This window comes from Rhipicephalus microplus, chromosome 3, assembly GCF_043290135.1.
Source record: "Rhipicephalus microplus isolate Deutch F79 chromosome 3, USDA_Rmic, whole genome shotgun sequence".
NCBI classification, from domain to species: domain Eukaryota; kingdom Metazoa; phylum Arthropoda; class Arachnida; order Ixodida; family Ixodidae; genus Rhipicephalus; species Rhipicephalus microplus.
The window spans coordinates 23,340,341-23,368,323 of record NC_134702.1 but is presented as its reverse complement, the minus strand read 5'-3'; the positions used below and the strand labels follow the sequence as shown (position 1 = coordinate 23,368,323).

The 27,983-nt window shown below is 43.4% G+C and overlaps 1 protein-coding gene across 2 annotated transcripts; it reads right to left on the bottom strand.

Annotated features, from left to right (window-relative positions):
* Positions 1-32: 32 nt before the first annotated feature.
* Positions 33-27,665, bottom strand: Zdhhc8 (zinc finger DHHC-type containing 8). 2 transcript variants are annotated; one of them, XM_037431640.2, is made up of 9 exons: positions 27,276-27,665; positions 22,568-22,689; positions 19,706-19,768; positions 17,978-18,135; positions 16,362-16,534; positions 15,402-15,504; positions 14,874-14,965; positions 12,955-13,102; positions 33-1,485 (listed from the first exon to the last, which is right to left on the bottom strand). In XM_037431640.2, exons 1-9 carry the CDS (start codon positions 27,365-27,367, stop codon positions 667-669), a joined length of 1,770 nt encoding a protein of 589 aa, XP_037287537.2. In that variant the 5' UTR covers positions 27,368-27,665; the 3' UTR covers positions 33-666. The 2 variants fall into 2 exon arrangements, with proteins under 2 accessions (XP_037287537.2, XP_075745198.1); XM_075889083.1 differs by lacking the exon at positions 19,706-19,768.
* Positions 27,666-27,983: the final 318 nt, after the last annotated feature.

The following is a 27,983-nucleotide window of genomic DNA, read 5'->3' as shown; positions in this document are numbered from 1 at the left end:
CAAATCAGCAGAGGAAAACAATACAGCAAAGGAGGTGGGAGGAGAATTTGTTTTTCAAAGTTGCATGAGATAAAGCAGGAAGGGTGGGCGAGCGCTACTACGGCAACGAGAACGCAGAGGACGCAATGGCACACAAATGCTGACTCTCTCCAAAGGTGTGCCTCGGCAAACACAGTGAACAACAAACACAGACTATAGCAACCAACAAAAAAACAAGTGTGTGTCCAGAGCTGCACATATATATAACATCTCCAATGTTTCTGTGCAGCAGAGGGCACCGAAGCTGACCAGCATCACATAGGGACCCAACACCCTCGGCAAAATCTTTGCTTGTGAGAAGAACTGAGCTTCGGCAGCAGTTCACTGTATGCCCTTATTTTCAATGCCGCCTTTCGACAATGGAAATGCCATCCTTGGGTGCTTGACAATGTGTCGATAGTAAGAGAAATTGGGAATGTGCCCACACAGGCTGGGAACAAACCAAACGTAGTGTGGGGGCCCCCAAAACGAACTTTGAGCACAACAGCCAGCACACCAAAGAACTTTGCTTTCTCCCTCAATCTGCAGTATCCTGATGGCAGCGAAGGCCTCAAGAGAGCTGCAAACACTCTGCCTGCACTCACGACTACGGCAGGCACACTGAGAAACATATATAACACAGGCCGGCTAGACTGAAATCTCGTAGTTCATGTCGTACACTGAGCGCCGCTCGCCAGATGCAGACGCTGTGCCATCGGCATTGCGCTGCGGCCGCGACCCCGACGAGCCCTTCTCAATGGAGTCCGTCATCTCCAGCGCCTTCACGAACGACATGGGGCGGCGTGGTGCGGCACCACGCCCTGAGTAGTGGGTTCCTTCGAGCACCGATCCCTTGCTGCCACTACCTTGTGGCGGGGTGCCCCCGCCACCCCCACTGAGCCGGCGCGCCGACACACTGCTGCCTGCGGGTGTCGGTGTTGCCCTGACGTCCCCGCGTGATCCGGGCCGGGGCGGTGGCTGCCTTGCCTCCCATCCCAGCATTGTTCGGTTCGCGGTGATGTCTGTTGACACTGGTGGTGCACAAGGCGGGTAGTTGCCATTCGCCTGGTCCAGCTCACTTTCAGAGACAAAGCGGCGGCCAGATGGGCTCGTGCCACCACCGACCACTCGGCGTGGTGCAGCACCAGGCGACGGCAAGGGCGGACGACGCAGCGGCGAGCCTACCGTTGGACTGGTGAGGCTGCGCGGAGGCGTGCGACACGGGCTCTGCGGCCAGCGCAGAGGCTGCAGCGGGATGCTGTTTGCAGGGGCACCACCGAGGCTGCTTGGGGGCACCGGGTGCTGCAAGGCTGCCGCATCACCTGGCAAGAAGCCGCTGCCCGTCGGGCTGAAGAAGTTGGTCTTGGAGCCATGGTGCAGAGGCTGCGGCGGTGAAGGTTCACAGTCGCGTGACTGTGTTGCCTCGAACGCATCAATGTCGGAATGATCGACCAGGCCTTGCGACATCTGTCAACAAAGAAGAGAGGAAGGTGTAGAGCACATTATAAATCACCTTCAAACACTCCTAAATGCAAGGTCTCGAACTTGCTGGAAAAACAGACACAGGGCAAAAAATTTGGCACAGATCTAATATAAGATAGTATCCGCATCAGTGATACTATTGGCTTAGGCTGCTTTGGAGCAGCTTTTGGAGCAAATAAAAATGGGTTTTGGAGCAGCAAAACTGCCTTTCGGAGCAGACATTGCTAGAGTCAATTTCAAGACCCCTATTGTGTTTACGAAGAAATCTATAAACAGGGGTTCTGTCGAACAGACGTTCCGACAAGCGGTTTTGTGTTACTCGGAACAAAACCGTTCTGTTCTCGCCTTAAGAACAACAAGTCCGCTTGTCGAAACGTCGGCCCGGCACAACTTCTGTGATCCATCCCTTCCTGACGTCTTATGAATACTGTGTTCATGACATACAAATGATGAAATTACAACATGCTGCACGTTATTCAAGCATAATAGAGTAAAAAGGAAAAAAAAAATATGACCGATTAGACAAAGTCAATTTCAAAATTTAGAACCATAACACTTCATTTATAACGTAACTGAAGATCAGTTGACCGTCGATTTTTCAGAAGCCAGATTTTTCAGACCTAGTTGAAAATTAAGACGATTTTACGACAGCATCACAAGCCCTATCAACATCTATGCATAAGACACCTGAAATTTTTGACGCTGAAACTCTTCGGCGTTCAATTTTTTGGGCTTTCAGCCGACATTCCAGGTAAGAAACAGCATTCCTTAAAGTCCCTACCTTTCCTACGCCTATCACCTCATAGGCTTAAACGAACGCTTTCAAGAATTGTTCGGTGTCACAGTAATGTCCCAAAGTCGCCTTTGCCGCAATGTAAAAGTACTATGGGGTGAAGGAGAATAAAAAAAGTTCGAAGGGGCTGCTATCACCGTGGAGTGAGGCAATGTCTAATGGATAAGCACCGGAAATGCGGCAAGCACGCCAGTAAGACTTAATCACTCTATTTTAAGCATCTTCAGCTAACAGCTTGTTACTGCATGTGGTGTAGTTGCCGGCGTGCTCCACGTTTTTTATCACTCACGCACGCTGCCTTTTTGTGCGAATGGGCTAAGTTCGCCGCACAGACGCGGTGCCTGCACGAACGAAAGCAGTTCGCCATCGCCGCACCCGTGTGCGATCAGGAACAGAGTGGACATCAAGAAAGAACACTTTTTTATGAGAAACACGTGCGTACAAAAGCGCCCCAGTAGGAACAGCGTCAGCTGTGTAGGCTATGTGCTGCACTCAACTAGGAACGATTGGTCTCGAGTGGCAGCAAGTGCTACGTGTAGCTCCACGGAGATTTTCATACAGTGGCGCAGTGTTCCAAGTGCATACACGCATCATGGAAGTCCAAACAAGTATTCCTCTATTCTGCCGCATCCTTTACCTTCTGCGTCATCGTTTCCACATGCTCCTTGCAATAAATATGCAACCTATTCCCCGCTTTACTGGTATCGTCGGCGCTCGTCATGCAATGCATATTTGCAAATGAACGTTGGCAGGCCCTTAATGTATTTTAACAGCCTGAGCGTGCATCTAAATGCTCGATAAGTGTACTCTAGGAAGAATTGAAGCTATTTCCAATTACTTGGACAAAATGAATAGTCATGAATCTTTTTTCGGACGATTTCCTGGTTTCTAAATACTCCAAAAAATTAAACAATCACTGTGTCCCAACCATCCAGGACATATGGTCCAGTTTGGCTTGGCTTGGCTCGGGTTGCGTCTTACGCAGGGTTGCGTGCATCGCGATGTCATTTTCAACGGGAGAACCTCGAGTAGTTTCGTTTCTGAAAGTTGGAGCACACCCGTTGACACAGGTTGGGTGCAGACTCCCCAAATTTTGAGGGAATGTAGCAGCGGTAGCATCACTGCCACATGTGCAGACTGTACAAGCCTCAGGCTGTAATCGTCCTCAAAATACCGACTAATGTCCTGTTTCAGAGAGTGCACTGCACATTCCATCTACAAGGTAGTCGCTTAAATGCTAAATAGCCTGAATGAAATGGGCATGGTAAATTTCTGATGCTGCCAAATCTCATAAACTGAAATGAAAAGAATGCCATTCTCCACTGCATGCCAAGGAAAACACTATTTCCATCCTGTATCATTAGTGGGCCATTCTTATCAGGGTCACTGATTTTTATCTTGCTTTCCCTACACATCAAAATGTGGCTGTCTGTTCCAGGTTTTTAATTTACGCTTTCGAAAAATTAGTCAAAATTAAGACAGCAGTGAGTGGGCATGACCAAGCAATATTCAATTACGCCAGTCTGCAGGCATATCATTAGCACTCCACCAGCGAAGAGGACCACCTTAACATTAAACAACACAATAACAACCAACTTGACAAATGACAATGTTTGCACAATAGAGATCCAAGGAAGAAATATAAAGACAAACACGTTTAAGAAAGAAATAAAGCAAAAACCACCTTGCATTAAGATATGACAGAATGCATCATTGGCCATGCAGCCATCAGCCATGTGCATACACAAGCGCTCATTTCGTCACAAACAAGACACGATGCCAATTTGCAGACCAACTAGCCACTTCCTTAGCAATTGTCACAGTTCTAATTACTGCAAAGCAAAGCATGCAGGAAATCTCTCGAAAGAATAAGCACAAACAAGGCCAGGTGATGGAGGTTCCAAAAGAAGATTTTCATCAGAACTTCCAAGATTTTTAACTTTTTACCTCAAGGTCGGCAGTTCGCTTTTTAGAAGGTTGCTCGAAAAGATTGTGTCTTGGTACCAAAGACTTCCCAGAGATAGTGTGCCAAGCACACTGCCACCAGCGAAGCATAGAGTTGCTCAGTGAAACGGTGCAGCTGACAAGTCAGCTTATGATAGAGACGAATAGAGTGACCAACTTTGTTAGCAAGACCTTAAGTTTGAGCATACATGGGAGCCCTAATACTAACGGCCAGTTGACCAGTAATAGCTGTCTAAGAAAAAATGGCACATAGCCTGTGTCAGCTGTGGGTCAGTGCATGACACCTTACCGAGTGGTTTAAATACTATAAACAATTAGGAGAATTCGGTTCCATCACTAATCGCAAGGATTTGCAGATGACACCTGCAGTACAACATACTGTGGCCAAGTGACAGTGGCCTCAAAGCCTTGCAGTGTTATGATTAAATGCTGAATGTGACAGCATCAATCATCATTGGAAATCATGAGGTAAGCAGTGGCAGCTTGTGAATTTGAGTGTGCCGAGAAACCACTGCTGTGATTAGGAAAAACTCTCGTGAGCATGCCCCAGAATTGTTATGCTGCAGATTGTGCCTGCAAAGGGCTAATTGTTATGGGAAAGCACGGTCGCCATCTAACAAATTGGTGAAGTCGTGAAAATGAAACGTTTATAGCAGTTCACATCAAATGCGTGCCTGCTTTGTGACAATGTACATTTCAAGCAGGTGATGACGATTTACACCGCTTCGCTGTGTGTTTTAAAACCTTGAATTTTCCTCTAATTCGCCTCATGTTGGTCCTAGCCACAAACCTTTTCTACTCTCACGAAAAGTACATACTGTTAAATTTGCATTTGGAATGGCTACAATATCACTCTTGAACCAAATTATTCCCAGTAACTAAAAATAAATCACATAACTGCATGAGACATGCTGATAAGGAAGGAGGTGACCCTGTGCAGTGAGTGCAGACAGTGTTGAACATTTTTACCTCCCTGAAAATACATAAATCCTTTTTAGCAATTGTATTAACTTTATGAGCATGCTCCACACCATGTAGTTAACTGTGGCACCCAAAGCGCTGCAACCACAAAACAACAAAGCCCGACTTTATACGCTGCCACAGATTCAGTTCATTACATTACCGCCTGCCCAGTTTCTTGCCAAGAAATTTTTAATGATATTCAACGTGATCGCCTCTGTGGAGATGAAAACTGAACTACTATATTTAGTGCAACATGACGTTTGTCACTGAAGCCACCCTGATGTGAGGCAAAGAAGTTTAGGAAGTGTTGGACGAGATATAGCGATGCTTACAAAAATAACTGCCAGAGCACCAGATGTCTGCTTGGTAATAACAAAATGCAAAGGGAATCAATCATGCCAATGCAATACACAAATAACAGGAAAGAGAAAAGACATTTTAGGCTCCGAACCAATGGCAGGCCATTGAAAAGGATAGGTATTCAAGTGTTAAAACTTGCAATAACTGAGAATATTTTATTTCACAGGCACCAGTAATGCTTTCTTCTGTGGCCATGATGCTGGGTCATGCTGGGCAGTTTAATCCTGTGAACTTATGCAAGTACCTCAGTGTCACTATTTCCGGCAATCTTTCCTGGTCCTCTCACATCTCAAGCATCATTAACGAAACTAACCGCACATTGGGATACTTTTGAAGGAACTTCCGTCTTGCTCCCCCATTGGTGAAATTGTTAGCTTATCAAATATGCGTACGGCCCAAGTTAGAATGTGCATGCTCCGCTTGGGACCCACATCAAACAAACCTTATTGAAACACTCGAAGCAGTACAAAACCGTGCAGTTCGCTACATCTATTCAGATTAATCTTTCCACAGTAGTGTTACAAAACTGAAATCCAAAGCACATCTTGATAACTTGGAACTCGGATGCCTTAGGCCTAGATTGTGCCTTTTTCACAAATTTTATCATTCCTCTCCTAGCACTTCATTAATCTTGCCTGCTTATCATCCATCCTACCACACGAATCACATCAAAGCAGTTTACCCGCCACCGGCACAGACCGCTGCGCACCTATGCTCCTTCTTTGTCATCACAGCAAGAGACTGGAACCGTCTACCCAGAAATGCTGTGCTTCAATCCAACCCACAAGCCTTCAAGATGTAGATCGAGTCATTGTCACTACATAACAGCCCATCCCTCACGTAAAACCCCAAGCTGGAGTATTTGAGGTATTAATAAATAAATAAAAATAAATTAATAAATAAGTATGTGAGTGCACAAGGCAAAGAGCCTTCCCCCCCTCCCATCAATCCCCTAAAGGGAAGGGTGAAGTCTGCCCCATACTTTTACTCATTAAGAACTGCTGCATCATCATTTAAAGAGAAGGCTTATGGCCACGTAAATTTTTCATGATATTGGTGGCCGAATGCCCTCGATGTTGCTTTCCAACAACTGTTTGCTTCCTATCCTTGCAAGGAAGCCAAGGCAGGCCATTGTAAAAAGCACATCATCGCTTCATTGTCTTTTTATTTTAATAAAGGGAAACCTCACATACGTCTATGGTTGGATATACTAAATGAAGCTGCTGCAATTAAGCATCACCTGATTTGGTATCCCAGAAACTAGAAGCAGCAAGAGCATTGAATGTGCAGTCGTGGTCAAAAGTTCTCCAGGCAACGCTTCCATAGAAATACATGGGATAGCGGCCTGGGAACTTCTGACCCCCCCCCCCCTTGTGTACTTCCAATCCATTTAGCACACAAAATGAGGTATCGCCTCGCATCTGTGTATCTATTTGTTGCCATGCTGTCACTCCGGCTGAAATGCACGAGAGCTGTGCGCATCAACAGGTAAGCCCGTGTAACCCACTTGGGCAGAGACAGGAGAGCCTGTTGATCACTGAAGTAGCTCAAGCACCTTGTACTGACACCAGGCAATGCTATTAAGAAAGAAAGATGAAAGTATGTTCCACAGGAGTATTTAACAGACACATTACGCGCAGATGTTTGACGAAGACAAAAGCCAAGCGCATCCCAGCATGGCAAAAAGAAGTAATTGCAGCGTATGTCTCGGGTTAGAAGCCAGGCAAACAAACAAAAAGGAAAAATAAAAAGAGCGCTAAGTGATATGCCACACACTATTATTAAGAGCGAGAGTCTAACAGAAAGATAAGCAATGGCATCTATAGTAAATTCTGACCTGGATGAAAGTGTCCGATTCAGACAGCCGTGACATTATATATCTTAAAGAGAAGAAGAAAAGAGAGAGGGAAAGAGAGAGAAAAAATAAAATGTCAGCAGGCCTGTAGCTCACATAAAATGGAGACAAAAAGAAAGAAGTGCCACAAGAGTGCAATGCCCTGCTTGCTTCAGTAATTAAGGGGGCCCCCTGCAACATTTTTTTAGCACGGTCAGAAAAAAATCGAGGCTCCTGACAACATGTTATAGCTCAGCATGCGGCCTGAAATATGCAATAATAATAATGCTAATACTGATGAAACTTATACTAACAATGCTCAGCTCAAAATCATGGGGGGAAGCTGATGCATTACTGAATCGCAATACTGATTTGCAATGGCTAGCATGATGTGTAAGAGTAAGACAGCAGTACTGCTTGAGCACTAACATAAGAGGGCATGCACACATATACCCCCAAAAATATTTCAAATACTACCAGACTTGTCACGAAAGCTCAACATACCCCAAAGCAGAGTTTTATAGGGCTTACAGCCTAGCACAGATCCTGTTTTATACCAATGATTTTAAGTGATGACGCAGTAAGCTGGGCACTGAATGGCTCTTCTGTGGCCTGCTTAAGCAAAAAGACTACGCTTGTGAGAATATTCGAATGCTTCAAATATTTGAATGAATATTACAGTGTTCGAATTCGCTTCGATTAGATCTTAAATTAATAAAAATTTTGAAGTATTTGAGTTAAATGAATAAATGTACAATATTAGTCCACATGTAACCCATATAAAGCCGGTTTCACAGCAGTTGTAGGGTGCTAATCCGTGAAAACAAGCACCCGACATATATTATACCTGTGTCACACGGGCACTTTTAATCGCGATCAGTGTCGATCCGGATTAACCACGATCCGGATTAGGCGCTGCAACACGGCCACTTTTAATCACGATCAGGCGTAATCGGGATCAAGACTATTGCGATAGCTCGTCGCGATTTCGCTGTCGTTTGCACCCCCTAGCCGAGCTTGTTTAAAGCACAATAAACAATAAAATCGAGCATAGTTGAACAAGAACACTTTAAAACACCTAGATGTTAAAAAAAAGAAAATTCTAAACTGTTTCAATTGGAACAATATCTGAAGTATTGCATATTTTAGGATTCGCATCGACTGCATGTAGTTACAGGAGAGGCAGACAACAAATAGACGACAGCTGCCTTCAGCGCTTAGATCAACTCTCGCCCCGACGTAGCTGTTGGAGCACCTCGAAGCAAACTGATTATGAGTCTCGCAAGCCTTTCGACTACGTCGCAATGTGTGCGCACATTGTGGTCGAATGAAGAGACCTCTACACTGGCAGGAGCGACTGGATCAGACTTGAGGCCCCAGAAGTGGCACATACAACGAGATTAATGCTTCGCTGCCACTACACGGCTATGAGCGGGGACCGTGAGAAATAAAAGCGAATGTTAATAATCTCACGCAGCAATACAGGTATGTTCTAGGAAAATTTTATCGAATGATAGATTTATGAAATTACTACTGTAGTGGCATGCAAAGTTTTTGACATTCGGGCGGTTCTTGCATGATTAACATTGCTAATAAAGAGCTCTATAGACATACCGTATGACGAGTTTTGTCAGTGCCATGTTTTACGGCACGCAAATGCCACATGGAGATTTCATCTGACCCAAGCTCAAACCGGATTAGCTTGGGCAGTGTAGCAGCGATCATAATGGTGATCGCGATCAAGAAAACTGATTCGGATTGTCCTGATCGCGATTAAAAGTGCCCTTGTGTCACCAGTATTAGTTTGCAGGCAATGCCATGTAAAAGTGTTATAAAGTAGGAACTGCGTGATATTTTACGAGGGGATACGCAAAAAAGAAGCGACACAGACAAGCGCTGTCTTGTGTGCGTCTCCGTTTAGAATATTGCACTGTTCCCACTTCATAATGCAAAACCAACTAGCCCAAACCTTCACTTTACCTGTAAAGACGGTTTCACTGCAGTGATGCACTAAATTGTGAAAACATTCATTAAAAAAAAATCTGCACTGCTGCAAAGCCTTATTTCAAAGTTAAATGAACATATTACATTTAAGTTATACCAGCTTATTTATATGCTTCAAGTACAGTAAATTTCAAAACGTTACATATATTACATGTTATCACTTGCATTCTACCTGGAGTCAAATACTACCACTATTCGAACTAATTTATGATTTCTTTGAACACAAAAAAATGGCATTTGCACAGGCATTTTTTTAATTTAAAAAAATATTGTGCAGGTTAGCCAGGTGATGAAAAATATGGCCCCCTTTTTACACAGTATATTATATAAACTTCTTGAGTTTACTTCCAAATTATTCGAACGAAACCATTATTCGCATCGGATTGGCTTCGAACCTAAAATTCACTACTCACACAAGCCTAAAAAAACACTTTTGTGAGTCTTTAAAGGAGCCCTGACATCAAATTTCAAGATCAAGATGTGCCCATCATTCGGTCGCTTGGTATGCGTAGGTTGTCTTGGCCAAATTTGAACATATCCGTTGCGTGGAAGTTATTTTACATTGATGTCAAACAGAGTAGAAAAGTTAAAGAGAAAAAACGGAAAATAGACTGCCCTGCGACATCGACACTAGTGCTACGTGTTCGGTGTGATACATTCCACAAATGCCATACTCAGTGACGAAGCCCTAACAGCGATGACGTGTACAATCCGAGTGTTCTTATCGTGGCGCCGACTGGCGCCGAAGCGCAAAAACGCACTCGTTCGTCGCGTCTGATTTTCGTCGCACCGCTTTGAATGATATCATAAATTATCAAGATAAAAACTACCTTTAAAAAAGAACGGCGAAAGAAAAGAGCATGATTAAACGTGTGCTTGTCGGTCAGCATGTCAGGGAATCGCGAGCTGATGTCGTCTAGTTCGAAGCACGAAAAAAGCGTAATGAGGGTGTCTTTTCATATCAGGTATGTGTTACACATCAACACGACCACAAGCTATCAAAAGTGGAACAGCGTATAGTCAGATATCATCGCTAACAAGTAACATGCAGGTATCGTTGAATTTTCATCTGTAGGCTTTGCGTCCACGTAAAAGTCTTAATACCCTGTTAACCGCGAGAGGCTGGATAGGTGAGACCATCTGGAGGCGCAAAAAAGAACCTGGCAAGCAGGAAACGTATTCTATTTCTCCGCTGAGGCTCATTCACGATAGCTATATAGCATTGACCCCCTCTGCGTATACCTGAATGCTTTGCACGCCAAAACACACCAATGTAGCTAACTGAGACACACGAGTGAACATGGCTGAAGCGTGCATCCTTGGGCCCCTCAGCAGTGCTGCTTGGAACGGCGTCCATTTCGGAAGCACTGTTCTGCAAAAGGTCGATCGAAGCGAAAATAATTCGCGACGTCACGAATCACGGGGACTCCAAGCTCCAGACTATCGTATTGAACCCGAGTCGACACTTTGTACGGCTACGACACCAATGCAAGTGCAAGGCATGACTGAATGTGTCCACCTAGCAGATAAAATGTTAGCAGAGCAGCTGAGCCTGACGTCACTCTTTGCTGTGGAGAAGTGGTCAGCTGTGGCGTGACCTGGAGGTGATCACAAGGTAGCGCCTTAGCTGGTGCTCCCAGCGCTAAAGTTGGCGGGATTGCCGGCCGTTTTGAATAGTGCTAGATACCAGCGATATAAATAATTAAAAGTGATAGTTATTCATCTCTCAGTTGCGTTTTAGATCACGAATCGCTGCTACGGGGTCTATAGTTACTCGCTGACGCAAAAATATTGGCATGAGTAAAGTTGATGTTGGTGCTCCTTTAAATGAACGAGGGTTTTTTCCTTAAAAAAAAAAGGTTTTAATTATTACCCTACCTTAATGAATACGGGCATGCATGTGCACAGATAAATACAAATTTTATATCTACAAATAGATTCTAAATATCTCATTTAGAAATGAGGTAATTTATTACAGGCTAGTATAGTAACTTACAATACAAAATATTACTTTTTAGAGCTATTGGTTCTTCTAAAAGGTGCACACCTTAGCCTAAAGCAAACTAGATGTCAAAAATGCTATTTCTTTGACCAGAAATAACTTTGGAGCTTGGAAGGAGAAAATTAGCTGGTACTTATCAAATACTTACAACCACATCAGGTTTTCAAAAAAGAAAAAAAGAGAAAAATTTGTCCTGTAGTTTAGTTGCTGAAAAGAATGATACTAAGTTTGTTTCATTTTGTTAATAGAAATTAACAAAATGAAACAAAATAACTGGCTGACACAAATACGACCAAAGGAATGACGAATTCGGTCAAACCATTCGAAACGCTCAATCAACAAAACAATGCATGCGTCTCCAATCCACTGAAGTAACCAAAGTGCTCTACAACAACGTTGAATGTGCCTCTAAAACAATCAGGATTGCCTCATAAAGTAAACTATATTTTCTTTAATAAAGAGAGCTGGCTGCTATGTGTCGCGATTCCCGCTGTAGGCAAATCTAGTGACACACAAATGCAGTGATGACACACAGGTCATCCGAGTCCCGTCAATATGCAACACAAACTTGCCTGCCACAAACAGACCGTGCAGTTGTGAAAACTTTAGAACAGAAACAACACCGTTCACGTCTTAGCCAGTATTGGAGCAAAAACACTGCCTGGAAAAAGTTGATGTTGGGCAGATTTCTAACTCATCTCAATAAAATAGAACGCTGTTTGGTACACTAGCGTATACACACATAAAAATACATTCTAATGCCTGCGAGTGTCTTGAAAGATTGTGCATGAGGGTGTGTGCATGTATGCAAGTTTTTCAAATTGCATTGTAACTGTTTTGCCAATACACTACATATATTGGAAAATATTTGTAGTATGGTACAGGAAACCCTAGGTATTCTTATAATAATAATTGTTGACCATATAAATATTGTTGACCATATAAATAATTGTTGACCATATGAATGCAGTGTCATCATAAAAGAAATAGAGCGACGCTTGGTTATGCCCGCTCAATGTAGACATGTAGCTCTGTCGAGTTCGATGTGGACATGAAAGGTCTAGTTCACTGAACATCACTACTAGGTTCAAGGTAGTCATTGCTTGCCCCCCCCCCCCCCTCTCTTCATTAAAAAAGAAAGGTGGAGTTAAACCTCGCCTTTCATCTCCCTCGTTGAACGATGAGACACACTTGAAAACTTGGAAACCCCACGGCAAGTACAACAGAAAAAAGTAGCAGCCTCTCGAATTGTACAAAACAAATAGAATTTTTAGTCACACAAATGCCGTGAATGGGACAGAAAAACATATTGCTGTCTTGTATTGGCAGTACTTAATTTAAACAGCGCTAATGCATGCCTCCAGAACTCAAGGTGCACCAACTGCCGAACCGTGTGGTGGTGCGAATGCCTAGAGGTCATTTCATGCCAGAATCTCAACAACAGTAAAATGCTATGTTACTGCATTAAAAAGAAAAGTGAGAGAAAAAAAAAACGGAGAACAGGATAGAAGGCCGAAATGGCCCGCCACTGACCTTGTTGTATGCATTGCCCATGGGGCTGCGCATGTTGCCGGTATTGTTGTCCGTGTATATTTTCACCTGGTTGTCGTTTATTTTGAGGAGGTTGGAGCAGGGGGGTGTGGCAGCCGTCTTTTTGGCCTTTTTGCGATGGCTGGCATAGCTGTCGAAAGAAGAACGGGACGCATGCAGTTAGTAAACAGTGCACGAGAATACTTTGCTGAGCAGAACATCTTGCAGTATTTAAAAGTGTCTTATGCCAGTGTCCAACCCACTCCACTGACACACTTCCACCAAGGATATGACATTGCAAAACAAATATTAGATAAGGTACGGCAAAGAAAAAAACTAAAAGAAATAAAGTTCTATCACCAAAAGTCAAACCTTCAACCTTAAGCACCGCGACGCGCAGCACATATTGACTTGGCCACAGAGCGTATGCACGTTCCTCAGCTTGTGAAAGGTGAGCTTTTTATATACACTATTTACTGTTGGTGGTACTCAAAGCTCAGAGGGTTGAACGGGCTCTTATCACCAGCAAGATGGCACGAAGAACGCACTTTAAGGCTCAGTGCTCAGTGCATGCAGCTCTACAGGCAGGATCGCTCGCGTGTGTATGCTTATCTCGCGAGACCTCTTGTGTTTTCAGTGCAAGTTTCCACTAAAGTTTCGAAGAGCACAAAGGTCGCTTCACTCACTGCAGCAGCCACATTTGCCAAAAGAGCCCGCTACTCGCACACAAAGAACTGGCAATTGTTACAGCTGCTAGTTTGCCCTCGTACTGTGTATAGTAGACTCTCAGTGAACGGAACCTGAAGGAACCAGAAAATGTTCCATTTAACAGGAGTTCCGTTTACTGAAAGGTAAACATAGGTGCACAATACAAGCCCAAAACCAAGCGTTGCAGAGGCGATAGTTCCATTTAAGCAGTAGTTCCGTTTAACAGATCTCCGTTTCCTGAGAGTCTACAGTACTTCACTTCATACATCTTGGTGTCGAAGCAGCGCCCTTCAAGTGTCCAGCTAAGACAGTTGTTAGTTTGCGCTTGTCTTTTGTATGTTCTTTTCATGCATCCTTTTTGTCCGAGGAAAGTGCTACAAGTTTCGAGCGGCTTGTTGTTCTCTGCATGACATTACTGTTTGTTGCTACAGGATTTATTTCTTCGCCCTTGTGGCAAAACAATGCACAATAAACGTTTAACTACCGCTGTGAATAAACATTTCACTTTTGTGTTTTGCCTGTTCTTAAAACAGAAAATACGCCATTTTTTAAAAATATCTGCCCTATATTAGTCGCTATGTATATGTACTGATGCATCGGAAGGTCACAGACAAACGAGACCTTGGTGTGATGAAATTTGTAAATTAGCAGTTGCCAGATTTTAGCAGTAAATCTAAATTGCTGATGGTGGACAATATCCGGAAGTGGACGTCAATCCCAATGATGTTATCATTATGAGAACACAAAAGTTGCGAAAATTTCAAGGAAAGAGTGCAGTGGAAACATTTTGAGCAATACTGTCCCCGTCTATTGCTGCTTGTATAAACCCAACACGAGTTTACTTAGTAGATGCGTGGCAGGTCTGTCTGTCTAAGGTAGACTTATCTGCCATGCTCAAAACTGCTGCAAGGCATATTTTGACTTCATGGGCATTATCCGAAAATGAAAAACTGGACGGCACTTAAAGCGCGTTTGCATAGCGCAAACGTCAGACAATCTTAAGCCCACCTGCTGCCACAGAATGAAACCTGCAACTCGTACAAACTTAGTTAAAGACGATCTTAAGCCCACCTGCTGCCACAGAATGAAACCTGCAACTCGTACAAACTTAGTTACAGACGAGAAAAATAATTTTAACCACCTGGCAGGAATCAACAGGCTTTAAAAGTTTAAGCATTTTTGAACCTTCGAACAAATTTATTTGGAGGTCTCACCTAGGGTACTGAGGACCGCATATGGTGTAGCAAATATTGTTCCAACAACCTCTTGAGAATGGATTGTAGCCACCTCGAAACTTTCCTGTGACCTAGTTTGAGAAACAACCACATCCGACGATTAACCGACACTGTACATAGAAAGAAAACTGAGCGAGATCGTACTGACTTACGGCGAATAGCAACAGCCAGCCCAGAAAAGGAAAAAAAATGTACACACAACCCAAGAGCAGACACAACACAAATGCGTGTGTTGTGTCTAGATGCCGGCCTTTGTCCGTATTTTTTTAGTACACTGCTGCCGTTTGCTATACAAGCAACCAAGCCACTTTGCAGTTGATATGCACATACAATCACAAAAAAGGAATGAGGGAGAGAAAGAAAGACATGCAAAAGCACTAACAAGATGATTTTTCCAGACAAACGACCTGGAAGTCAGGTAACACAACGACATTATGAATAAATGCACAACAAAACAGCTCTAGTCTTTGAAAGAGTTTTCTATAGACCGCACGAAAATGGACATACCTGCTCATTTGTGGTTCGGCCTCGAGAGACTAGAACTATGTGAAACCCCGTGAGGCCCAAGATGGGGATGAAGAGTACGGTGCAGATCACTAGAATGACCATTCTGCCAGTGAAAGGAGTCAAGGTCAGTTCAAGAGCGAGCCATCCACTTGGCAGACGACAGTGCGCTGCACAGCGACAAATGTGTACCATATAGGAGTCACCACGATTAGACAACACGAATTCCCGAACGCTGCGTAGACAAACAGTAACTTGAAAACAAGAGCTGTTTTACCGGCTAAGCTCAGCTAAATAGTGAAACAGTTTGATGAAATTACCAGTGCATAAGCATATAAAAGTAATAACCACACGAAGCACTTTCCTCGCTCATTGCTTGTCCTACCGAACTCTACTTCGCCAGACATAGCACGTAGCTATCGGCAGTACTGCCTCCAACAGCTAAATCTTGGTGCCCCAAAAGCCACGGAATCTGCCCCAGCACTGCTAGTGCATGTGTCCCACTGAAAATGCCTATTTTCAAGTTTCCCATAAAGGCAGCTCGAAGTGAATTCCCACTGCACTCGGCTGTTATGCTAGTGTGCACCCCCTTTCTCTGCTGGTGTCATTTAGAAGCCAGTGAGAGAACTTCAAAGGGCCGTCATTACTGCACAGCTTTTGTTTTCCGTATTTTCTACTATATTAAACATCCGCTCCAAGAAGCAGCCTCACTTTTTCAGAGCTCTGAAAATAACATAGATCGCAAATACCATTCAACTAGTCAGGATTTAGATAAGGAGTTTCCTTGAACCCCAGCAGAGCTGATCTCCCTCACAAAGTGTCTTTGCACTATTGCTACAACTATGAAAATCTAACACAAGGTGCCCATGATGAATAGTTTCTGAAAGTACACTGCTTCTCTTTCTACTGTACACAGTAGAAAGAGAAGCATTCAGTATACTATATATATGTAGCCAAGGATACGTGATGATGCTGTGGTGACTGTTGAGGCGATGGCGGTTGTCCAAGATGTACACGAGGCACATGGCGAAGATGGAAATCATGTGGGTGCTGAGGAATATCAGGAAGAGGAAGAAGTAGCGGTAGTTGCGCCGCCCTATGCAGTTGTTCACCCAGGGGCAGTGGTGGTCAAACGTCTGCAACGCAAGGAAGAGGGGGCCAGTTCTTAAAGAACACATGCACTTATCGCATATTATCAGCATTAGCAAGAACAGCAGAAGGACAGTAAAGGCAAATGTTATGTCTGACTGGAATGAGAGAGTATGACCCCAAAAACCTTTCAGAACACGTTTTACACAAAGGGGTGACTCAGTTACAGCAGAAATTTCATATGAAGGCAACATGCCTCGTACAGCAGGCTACCTACTTAGTATCCCTCCCTTAAAAATAAAGTTTAAAATACACCAATCACATGCCGGCACACACCAGACGCCAATGCGTCAACAGACCTGAAATTGCGCTCTGCCGGACAACAACAATTCGGTACAAGTGTTCAACAAACTCGTGCAAAGACTGGCAAGAGGGTAACGTGGAAAACAGTTGCTGGTAGCAGCTCTTCACACAAATTTAGAACTCACACAGGTTACATTTTCTAATGTTTTTATCACACTGATTCCCGTCTATACTTAAGTGTTTTAACTAGAGCCCAAACTTTGCATCTCAAAACTGGTTTGGTGTACTTTCACACTAGTGGCACTGAATGTCAACAGCACGCTGAATTATTCAAATGCACTTCTTCACACACACCTTGTCTGTCATAAGCATGATGGAGCTAGAACTAGGATAACAAATAAGGTATTGACACAGACTGGTGATATCATCCCTGCTGCCCTTCAGTGTCGGCCCACTTCAAAATTTTAGAAGGTGTCTCATGATATTATTTATATCTCATGACATAATATTATGATATACGATATCTCTCATGATATTATTTAGGGGCTCGCTAGCCTGGAAGCAGCTTGAATGCTTGTTAAACTCGGTTTACATTAGTTCATATAGTGTCTATCCTGTGCCCAGATTGCACCACACAGCCATATGCAAAACCTGCTCAAAGGACAATGCCCCGAACCTTTCTAGCATTGAAGAGGTCACATAAACTTTACTTTTACTTGCGTCACACGGGGTATCCTTTAACAAATAGAGTGCGGAGAGTGATCTAAAACTATCAAGTTTTAGAGAACTTTAACATCACTTTCAGCCTGTTCAGTTTGTTGGGTAGCAGCAACTATGCAACAAACTGAACAGTTAGATTGTTAGTTAGACTGCAGAGGCCTTTGACATTTCGATGGAGTTGCATGGAACTGTGTTGGTGCAACCAACAGGCGGTTGACTCAATAATTTTTAAAGCTGCCAGAACAGCAGAGCCTACTTTCATTGCCGAGTGAGCTCAAGTGTCTTTGAAATGCTCGAGCTATACAAACATTAGTGTTTTTACAGACTCTCTTTAAAGGTGATGGATGTACCTCCCACATTTGTTCCCACAAATCTCCCTATTCACAAGAGATAAAAGACAATTTCCTTTCACATTGTATCTAAAATTATGCTAACGAAGTCAATCCAAAAGAAAACTACGGCCTGACCTCTATGCAACTGTTGCATACGCTGCAATGGGAGCAGCGCGGAGGACGGTAAAACTGGCATGTTGTGCACCACTTCATGCGAACTGTGATTCCGTTGATCTCCACGTTCTTGTACAGTGGAAACCGGAAGTCATCGTCCTTCTCGTGATACAGCTTGTCTGGAAAAACAAAAAAAGGGCAGCATGTGCGGCCCGGCATGTTGTTACTTGCCATGTAAAAATGGATGTTTCTTTTTTCTTTTTTCCCTGAAAGTTACTCGGAACACTACCTACTTCATATGCAAGCAATCTCACAGCGCAGGAAAAGGCCTTTCTTACCCTGGTGCACCCACAAATGCACATAGAATGAATCGACGTTTAAATATATTGCCATCCCCACTGACAGTGAAAGCAATTATGTTTATATATGCATCCAATATACCCCTTTGCTTCTAACTATGCTTGAAATAAATATGAATTGATAAAATGCAGACTGCAAAGCTTTATCCACAAACAGTATTCCTCGTACCATTTCTGAAGGATTATGTTTGGGTGAAACAATTGGTATTGGCACAAGAGAATTAGAGGAAAAAAAAGGTAAGCATAAAAAATGCAGAAAAATAATAGATCCGTGTATGTTTCCTTGCCCTGGTTTCTGTTTTCCAACTACTTTTTCTCATACATTTATCCAACACGACAAACGCTAGCCCGAGCATTCGAAAAGAAACTTGCGCTGTGTTCTTTAGAGCGTCATTTTCAGTCAGCAAGAACAGCAACAAATAATGCACAAAAACTACGAGACACAGCTCGTACGTGAATCACACACAACAACACAAAAGCCCAGATATGACATGCCAATGAAGCCCCACAATGGCACACGAACAGAGAGAAAAAAACAAAAAAAAGCAAAGAAAAGGATTGTGGACACTATCAGACACAGCCTGTGCCAGTTAACCTCACTTTAGTGCAAATAATTTATTGGATATGCTCTAACACACACACAAATTGGTATCGTAAACCAGAACTACGGTTCAGAAGTCTGTCAGGTGTTTCATAGTTTTGTCAAGACAATGCCATTTAGGTTCACAAGTCTCTAATTAGCAGGAAAAATTAGGGCCTGTGTAATGTACTATGAGCGTCAAATAAAACTAGAACAGCGGCAAGCCTTCGTGATGGTATAGTGCGCGCCGTTCCCTAATAACTACGAACAGGCACGCATATTTGCGCAAAGCTGCCGAACAGGATGCGCACCTGTCAATGGTGATGACTGGAGGGCACACACTACACTATCGCAAAGGCTTGCCGCTGTTCGGGTTTCATTTGACGTTGATAGCACATTCCTATCACTTGAACCTATCATGTCACCCTCCACTACTCAAAACTGCCCTATCCCGGTGAAGACAGGCTAAGCTTTCATAACCGGTGAAGACAGGCTAAGCTTTCATAATATAACAGACATATAAAATAAAACCCTGAAAAAAGTTGTTTGATACCTGACCCAGCATAAACTGACACGTCCTCATACATACTAAACATGTTTACAAGTTGGGACGAAAAGTGTGGCTCTAATTATTTACGTAGTGATAATGCAATTTGAAGTTTTGTACAATTAATAGTAGACACAAGCACTGGTGAATTGCTGCCTTTCCACAAACAAACGAAACATGATAACCACCACCAAGGACATGACGACGAGAGACGTGATGACATGGGCTAATTACACAAACCCAAAGTGAAGAGAAAAACCCACATTTACGAGCAATATCCTCGATCACTTTCACAGCATTTGAGAGCTGACGTGTGCCTCTTTTTTCTATGTCAGAAAAAAAGGAGAGAAAAAACAAAAGAAAAAACAGGCAATCAAAAAAGAAGAATTGTGTGAATGGGCGAAATCAACAGTGTCACCTTGGAACAAGAAACTAGAGTTCTTTCCAGAAACTCCAGCTCTCAAATGCAGCGGGGGAAAAAAAAAGCTTTCAGAAATCTGCTCTACAAACTGGTGATATCTGTGCTGGTGATCCAGAGAACATGGCCCATGCCAGTCTTTGCTCTTTTTAGGTGTGTCTGAGAAAATCTTTCTGTCAAGAAGTTGGACAGCAGATAGCCTTAAGTAAATGTGTCAGTTTTGCAACTCTTCCCAAACGTAACACAAACAACAAATTTAACTTGGGCAATTCACATGTGTGAGTAGCCAGTGCTGAACTATCCTAACTGTGAGTATATGTGAGCATAAAATACTGAGATATTATTTTTTCACTTAACTTGTTAGGCCCACAAGTATAACTGACAATTAAAAAAGACACATGGCAAGTGCAGTTTCTTTTTCTTTTTTGCTTGCTCTTAAAAATTAGTAAAAACCCCTGCCCTCTCATTTGCAAAGTGCCCCACAAGGAAAAATTTACATCTTTAAACTAAATTTTCAGGCATCCATCAAATTACTAAAAGCAACAGCAAGAAAAGAATTCAAAGCATCAAACATAATAACAGAATAACATAACAAAATAACATGCCACATTTTTCATGTGCACAACCTGCAGGAAAAAAAAACTAAACTTCAAATAAACATTGACGTGCAGACTGATTATAACTTTCATCTTGGGGGTGACAAATGCCCCACTAAAAGCAAAAATTGTGTATCAATTTACCTCACATCGCTGTGAAACCACGATTACATTCACCAGCAAGAAAGCTGTGTGATAACCAAGAAAGAAAAAAAAAACGACTCCATCTCCGACACGACATAAAAGTGTAAAGTTTATTTTCCTGCAATGTTACCCAAGATATCAATGCAAGCAAAATTTAAAAACAGTGATTACTGTGGTTAATATGCTAGAAGCATGTGCACTAAGGAACAAACAATCCAGTAGCCACACTATAATCTCGTTTTTAACTATGCACAAAGTGCCGTGCTGCTACTTAATGTGCATTGTGGTAAAGCTATTTTGGAATTTTCATGAAGGGCATTTATTGCCACAGGAGGGCCAGTAAACAGCCCCGAGGTTCAAAAATTGTTTATGAAGAAAAATATGTGCACTTTTGCTTTGTGAACATGCTGCCGCGAGAATATTGCGAATACGCGCTACATTAAGGAAGTTACAGCGGTTGGAACATCGGTTTAGGCTGGTTTCCAATTTTTGCGCAAATTTTCTCACTCACAGGAAGGGGAAGGCGTAGTCCGTCGTCGTGACTTGGTAAGAACAATCGACGAGCTGCGTTCTACGTCAAGTTGCCGATCGACGACTTCGCGTTACTGTGCGTACAAGGAGGATTACTCAGTTGTAGGAAAGGAGCATGGGAATTGTTTTTCGAAATTAGGGCTCCGCACAACGCTGTGATATTCAGAAAACAAGACTGCCACAGTCTTCTCTCTGAATTGCCAAGATTCTTTGAGGTGTGTAAAAAAGAATCAGAGCCTGTTGACTGGCCCTTTAACTTTGTGGCATTTGACACTGCCGTGTGCAGTTATTTGCGTACACTGTACGTCTAGGTTCCGCCCCCAATCGGCAATGAAGACAATGCCAAGTGGAGCACGCAGGATCGCCTCACAATTTGCACGCAGCACTCATTACTTTGCCTCATTCTGTCAGCTCATTTGTGACATCACTGGCGACAAGCAGCCATGCATTCGGTGCCAGACATGCTGTCCGAATGCATGACTCAAGCGGCGGAAACGGCGATGTCGTTACGCCACTGACTGCTGCTTGGCAGAGAACCAGAAAGACCCAGCTGTCACAGTATCGGTTCAGAGGACACGCATTGTCTTTCTCGTGCCTTAGACAGACCCGCTTATTCTTCACTGCGCACACCAATGTCAAGTCTTTACCACAGTCCTCACTAGCGATACGCAGTTTTTCCAGCGCTCCACCCCAGGAGCTTCCCCAAAATTGAAGTAAGAAGACTGAAAGTGTTGGATCAGCATCATGAGCTTTCTGTTTGCATTGCGGGAACATTGTAAAGCAGTCTGTTTAGAGGTGACATGTCCACAGGTAAGAATGTATAGTAGTTATTATCAAGCAAGCCAAAGATACTTTTAAGAAGCAGCCAAGGGTTTAAGAAGAAAAGAATAATATAAATGTTGCTAGATTTGGATGCATTACAGTTGAAAAAAATTCATGCATGTCATTGAGTAATAATTACTCATACAAGTGCGGTTCATTGTCTTATTATTATTCAATACAAAAAGAAAAAGCTGTGACAAAAATAAAATAGGTGCCCAAATAAACATTACAATGCTTTGTTTTCGTTGCAAACAGCACAATTCAGTATGCCAAATATGCACGAGCATGGAAGGTGCTTAATAAAGGGCCACGTTCATTCCATCAAGGGATCACTTAACAACATGTTACAAGCAAAAACAAAAACATGTACAGAAGTGATTTACAATAAAGACTACGTTTCCAGCAAGCGTTATTGCATCAAAATTAAAAGGTACACTTGCACTTGTATTTTGTGTCCCGATTCTTGAAAGCAAACACGTTCACCTTCCGTTTAGAAACACTTTACTGCTACTCCTACTAGCATTGCCAGAGCAAGTGCTTATCAAGCTGGAAAGCTTCTGCCGGGAAACAAAAAGATAAGGGAGAGGACATGACAAGGAGCTGCCACTAATCACCTTTTGGGATGATGCCAGGGTCCATGAATGTGGCCAGGGAGAAATTCACAAGCACAAAAAACGTCACGAAACCCTGCACAATGGGGATGCTGTAGTGATACCGTCCGGTCAACTCTGGGCAACTGCAAATAGAGAAGGCAACTATGATTATGTGCGTCAAAACATGATGTGCTGCCACTATAAGGAAAGAAATGCCATGTGCACTGCTCATAGTTGCTCAATCCGATGTTCAGCATTTTTTCATAGAGCACCTGTGGCAGATGATACGCTTTTTTCATAACTGTAAAGATAGCTTTCTTGGAAAGTATTTTGCCACACTAATGGCAGTATATTTGCTTTTGCAAAAAAAAAAGGGGGGGGGGGGGGGGGGCTCTGGTTCTCTGTGGTGAAACCATGTGTGCGTCACAGCCACGCACTCGCGACAAGCCGCCGAGAAGTATAGACTGCTGGAACAATCATGGCAAAAGAAAAATGGCGGCAATGACATCATCATAACTTGTTTTACTGCCTGCAGCGTGGCGATGTGAGGGATGTAAGGTGGTCCCCATAACGTCCCTTCAAAGTTCAAACTTCAAAACTGCTGTAAAATACCTTCTAAGCTTTGTATCATTGTGTCAAAATTTTGTGTCAGTACTCCTTTAACCCTGCAATAAAGTGTATCATCATTCTAGCTGCATTGACTTTCATAACTCCAAATATTTACTTAGACACAAGAAAAAAGCATATCACATTTTTTTAAAAAGTTGGAGAAATTTTTCAGTTGCAGGCAGTTCTGCAAAGAAGTTGCTCAAATATAATTTCCAGCCACTTGTCGCACGCAAGTTCCCTACAAAGGATAGCAAATGACAATTTTCACTGATGTACAAAACTGGGTTTGGGCATTAAGGATTTGTACATCTTTAATCTTCATGGCCATTAGTCTCTTTAAGAGCACACCAACAGGCTAAAGTGAGAGACAAGTGCCATTTGAAACTCAAAGCTGCAGTGTCGTACGGGAAGAAATGTCACCTGCTGTGTTGAAGCACAAGCACGACACGGAGGAAGTGCTGTGAACAGACCACCTGCTCATGAAAAGTCAAGCATAGAAATGCCTCACAGAGACATGTGGAACATTTTCTCTGTGAACACCACATGATGAACTCTAATGCCAGGTAGAAACACTCTCCATGCTATTTAAAGTAGCGTTTGCAAATGCTTCTAATCATGGACGTCCCTCTGAAGCTTTTGTATGCGCCACTAGACATTTCAGCCAAGGCTGCCTAATGGGCTACTCGTTAGATATCCTGCTACTTGTCGGACAAACAAGTAACCACAGCCGAAGCAAGATAATTAGTTTCAACTATTGCAGATTTTGTCAGACAGCCCCCCAAGGGATCACTCTTAGGTTCTCCCTAAAATTATCACAGATTTATAATAGTCACGCTATCCAGCCATTTTTTTATGTAACAGCATTATAGACATGAATAAAATAAACTCTCCAGCCACTTTTAGAACACTGTTTATAATGTTAAATCACCAAAAACTAGAAACCGACCAGATGTTTCTGGCGAGTTTATTTTATTCGTATGAACTTTTACCCAGTCAGACAGATCTCTGTCAAATATGTTCACCTTCAAAGCATTGTAGATGGCCTTCACCAACTTATCACAATACTCTGACAAAAAATGAGGGCCAATCACAAAGGCAGAGCAGACTCACGACACATTACAAAGAACTAGCTGTCATGTGTGAAGGAGGCCTGAAACCAGCATGTCAGACACATGGCACACATTCTGATGCGAAGATATCACACAAAGCAAGGCGTGCTTAAAAACAATTATCTGACCCTTTTATCAACCATACGTTTCTTGACAGATAAACAATTCATAAACACCAGGCATCCCTTTCGTGCTGATGACTTTCTGATCTCTTCAAGCTTCTATCATCACCTAAAATTCTGCCTTCCTTAGAACATCTTGTCACAGTGTCACTGGTGAATTTCACACCTCTTGGAGGTGTCTGACAAAAAAGGGAGGCTGTGCCGAGTGAACTGGAGGTGTACCAGAGTGTGCGTGAAAGAGCAAGTTCACAGGAGACAAAGTGTATGAATGTTAATTAGCTAACATTATTATGCAAAGTAGCCTGTCAAACACACACTTATAAAACTTATAAGCATGAAACAGCCTACTTCAGAGAGCTACACTCGGTGACAGCTTTCCTTGGCATTGGAGCGAAGGCTACAGAGCCAAATTGCGTGAATCCTACCGCCAGTGAATGTAGTTCCACAACAGCGTCTGTATTTTCAATGTGAAACATAAAAATTCCTCCTTTATTTTCGACGAAAAGCTATTCGACAAAGGACACAGTTCACACCATTAAGATATTCACAATTTCTTTAAGTTATTCCTTGTGACTTCACGTTTTTGGACGCGTGAGAAAGCCCCACCTTTCTACGTGCCCCTCAAACGCTAAGCAGCGTCTGCGTCTACATGAGACGCTGATGGTGCACCCCCATCACTGTCCGCAGCGTTGCGAGACGCGCGCCAGAACAGACTACTTTGCATAGTGCTACATGTGCAGAAGCTCCGCCTCCGTAGCTTTTCGTTCAGTGCCAACAAAAGTTGTCCCCGACTATAGCAGTGCTCAGCTTTTGGTACATGTTCTTTATTTACAAACAACAGTTTCACTCATGCGTGACTTGCACGGGCACCCCTGATGTTACCATGGCGTAGTTCCAGCCCAGTAGGAAGCTGGGTACGTGATGTTACGTAAATTACATCCAATACACTGAAAGCAGGTGATAAAGTTGCAGGCGAGTAGCTGGTGGCTGCAACTTAATCACAGTGAATCAGATTGATTCAAAAGTGAACACAATGCACTGACATCATCACAGGTACGATGTTATTGTACCAGTACATTGAGAAGCCAGGTCCTTGACGTAATGTGAAAGCTATCAAAATTGTTCCACTCGTGGTGTTCATCCTTTAAACATTCAAGTCACCACAGTGTGGAATTCAGTTTACTAAGTCTGTACCACCAGCACCTATTGGAAAGTTAAGCTGAATGCTAACAGCAGCTTTCGTTTGTGTAATGCAGTATTGCGGTATGTAGCAGAAGTGAAAAAGCATTTTATGCAACCCCTCTCATAGCAGGTGTTTCAAGAGGCATTACCATACAGTTTAAACTGCACTTTAGTTTAACAACCAGGCTCCATCTTCATATGACAATTGCCTAAACTATCAGATTTTTTTTTTAACAAGTGATGTCACTTCAGTTTCTTTTCCCTCTTGCCATGGTCGATTGATTGATTGATTGATATGTGGGGTTTAACGTCCCAAAACCACTATATGATTATGAGAGACGCCGTAGTGGAGGGCTCCGGAAATTTAGACCACCTGGGGTTCTTTAACGTGCACCCAAATCTGAGCACACGGGCCTACAACATTTTCGCCTCCATCGGAAATGCAGCCGCCGCAGCCGGGATTCGAATCCGCGCCCTGCGGGTCAGCAGCCGAGTACCTTAGCCACTAGACCACCGCGGCGGGGCCTCTTGCCATGGTCAGATTGCAAGGAAGGCTGGTAGGCAAGCTTAAGAACACAATGCATGCCTTATTAGGACGCCAACACAATGCTGTGGCAAACATGTAAATGCGATTGAAACTGCCATTGCCGAGGTCCCTTTGCAAAAGTACATCAATAACATCTCGATGTTTTGCTTTTACTTGTTAGGCTGTTTCAGTTGCACAAGAAATTTTGCCTAATTGCCTATCGTTTAAAAAGGCATTCGTGAGCAACATTTTTTAAAACATTGGTGTACTACATGGGTAAGGAACACCCCTGTATGGTGAACGTTACTGCTTGAGGCGGTGTGTCCGCAGCCAATCATGATGCTAGCTAAGACGTCATTCAGACGGAACTGTTGCTTACCAAGCACTGCAAGCGTCTTATCGCAAAGGTTAACGGCGCACACAATAGCCTCTGCTAAAGCAATCGCGGACAGCGTTCCTCGGGCATTACGAATGTTATCCGTGGCGATGCGTGCCTTGAGCCGCTATAAGCAGACTGCATGAATAGAATAAAGCCCTGTGACTTTCTTTCAGGCGAAGTGAACGCGCGAAAACAATGTATGCCCATCAATCCTCATTTCGTCTGTGATGGTTTGCCACACACCAGGCCATGGAACGCAACGCGACATGCGTTCAATGAAAAACATGGCGCGAATCGATCAACACTCTCTCTAGCGAATTCCGACAAGTGAAACAGAGCAGACCAAAGAAGCACGTCGCACGATCACTCATTCTACACTACTGCAAGACGATCCGTAGCACCGCCCTTCGGCGAATGAACTGTCAAGACTGCTCATGCGTGCCAGGTCAAAAGAGCAGCGAACCTGGGTCATCCGGTGATCTAGTTGGCAATGTACAGCAACCGGGCATCAAAACAGCAGATCACCGAAGGCGAGCGGCAAATTTCGAAAATTTTTCGGCTCTATCACTGCGGGTGGTTGTGGGTCGCGACGCAGACCACAAAGAATGAACGGAGCCGCTTTGCAACGCCACAAGGATGCGTGGGGTGGATAAAAACCGCGCCCAGCCAACTCTAATGAGCCCGTCTAGGATGCATCCTTTCCGGCCGCTTCTCACTCGCTTGACACACTTATTACAGTGACAAACATCAAAATTAGGCTTAATGAGACTACACGCAGGGAGCGAGAAGCCGTAGTACTCACGGAAACACGAAAAACAACGTTGTCGCCGTGATCAACAGCGTCCAAGCACATGTCGCCGGTAGAAACCTCGTCTTCGACTTGCATTTGGGCATTTTTGTCGACAGTTTAGCCGCCCGGTCGGAGTTTCTTTTACGAGTCAATCATGGGTTTAGACGCTTGTCACTGAGCAGCTTCAGGTTAACATGGCTGATGACCCTTCGCGTCCACTTGGAGTTGGAGCTCCTCGAAGTGCCGTCGGAGAGCGACCATGGTAGTCTCCTCAGGATCGGACACATTGAGTATGGCTAGAGAAGGACGCAATCGCCGTGCACGAAACCATTTGAACCAGCTGCACTACTTCTGCTCCACAGATTTGTCGCATCCACTCCCATCTCGATACATCTCCGGCAGAAATCTCTCGCCACTGTGGCCAGGCTGGTATCGCGTAACAGGCTCATTGCGCTATAAACGTCCTAAGCAGCCGCGCTGTTGCACACTTCTAGGCTATATCTCGTCAGTAATGCTCAATAACGTTCATTTCTAAGCAAGTAAACCAGCGTGCAACTAATCACGTAGCTATCAAGAAGCGGAGCTGCACCCACTCTCATGCAAAGCACCGCATCACGTAGTGACATTGCTGTTTTTTTGTATGTTAAACAAAACTGTAAAGCATTAAAATAAATTTAATTCTATTCTTTTAACACCTTTCGTTCTAGAGAACAACAAAAA

Bases quoted from the DNA above. Each gene is read 5' to 3' on its own strand.
- Zdhhc8 (XM_037431640.2), bottom strand. From the start codon at position 27,367: ATGCCCAAATGCAAGTCGAAGACGAGGTTTCTACCGGCGACATGTGCT. The intron at 22,690-27,275 runs GTGAGTACTACG...CTCTATTTGCAG, and splicing joins ACGTTGTTTTTCGTGTTTCC to TTGCCCAGAGTTGACCGGAC. The intron at 15,505-16,361 runs GTATCCTTGGCT...TTTCACTGGCAG, and splicing joins AGTCACCACAGCATCATCAC to AATGGTCATTCTAGTGATCT.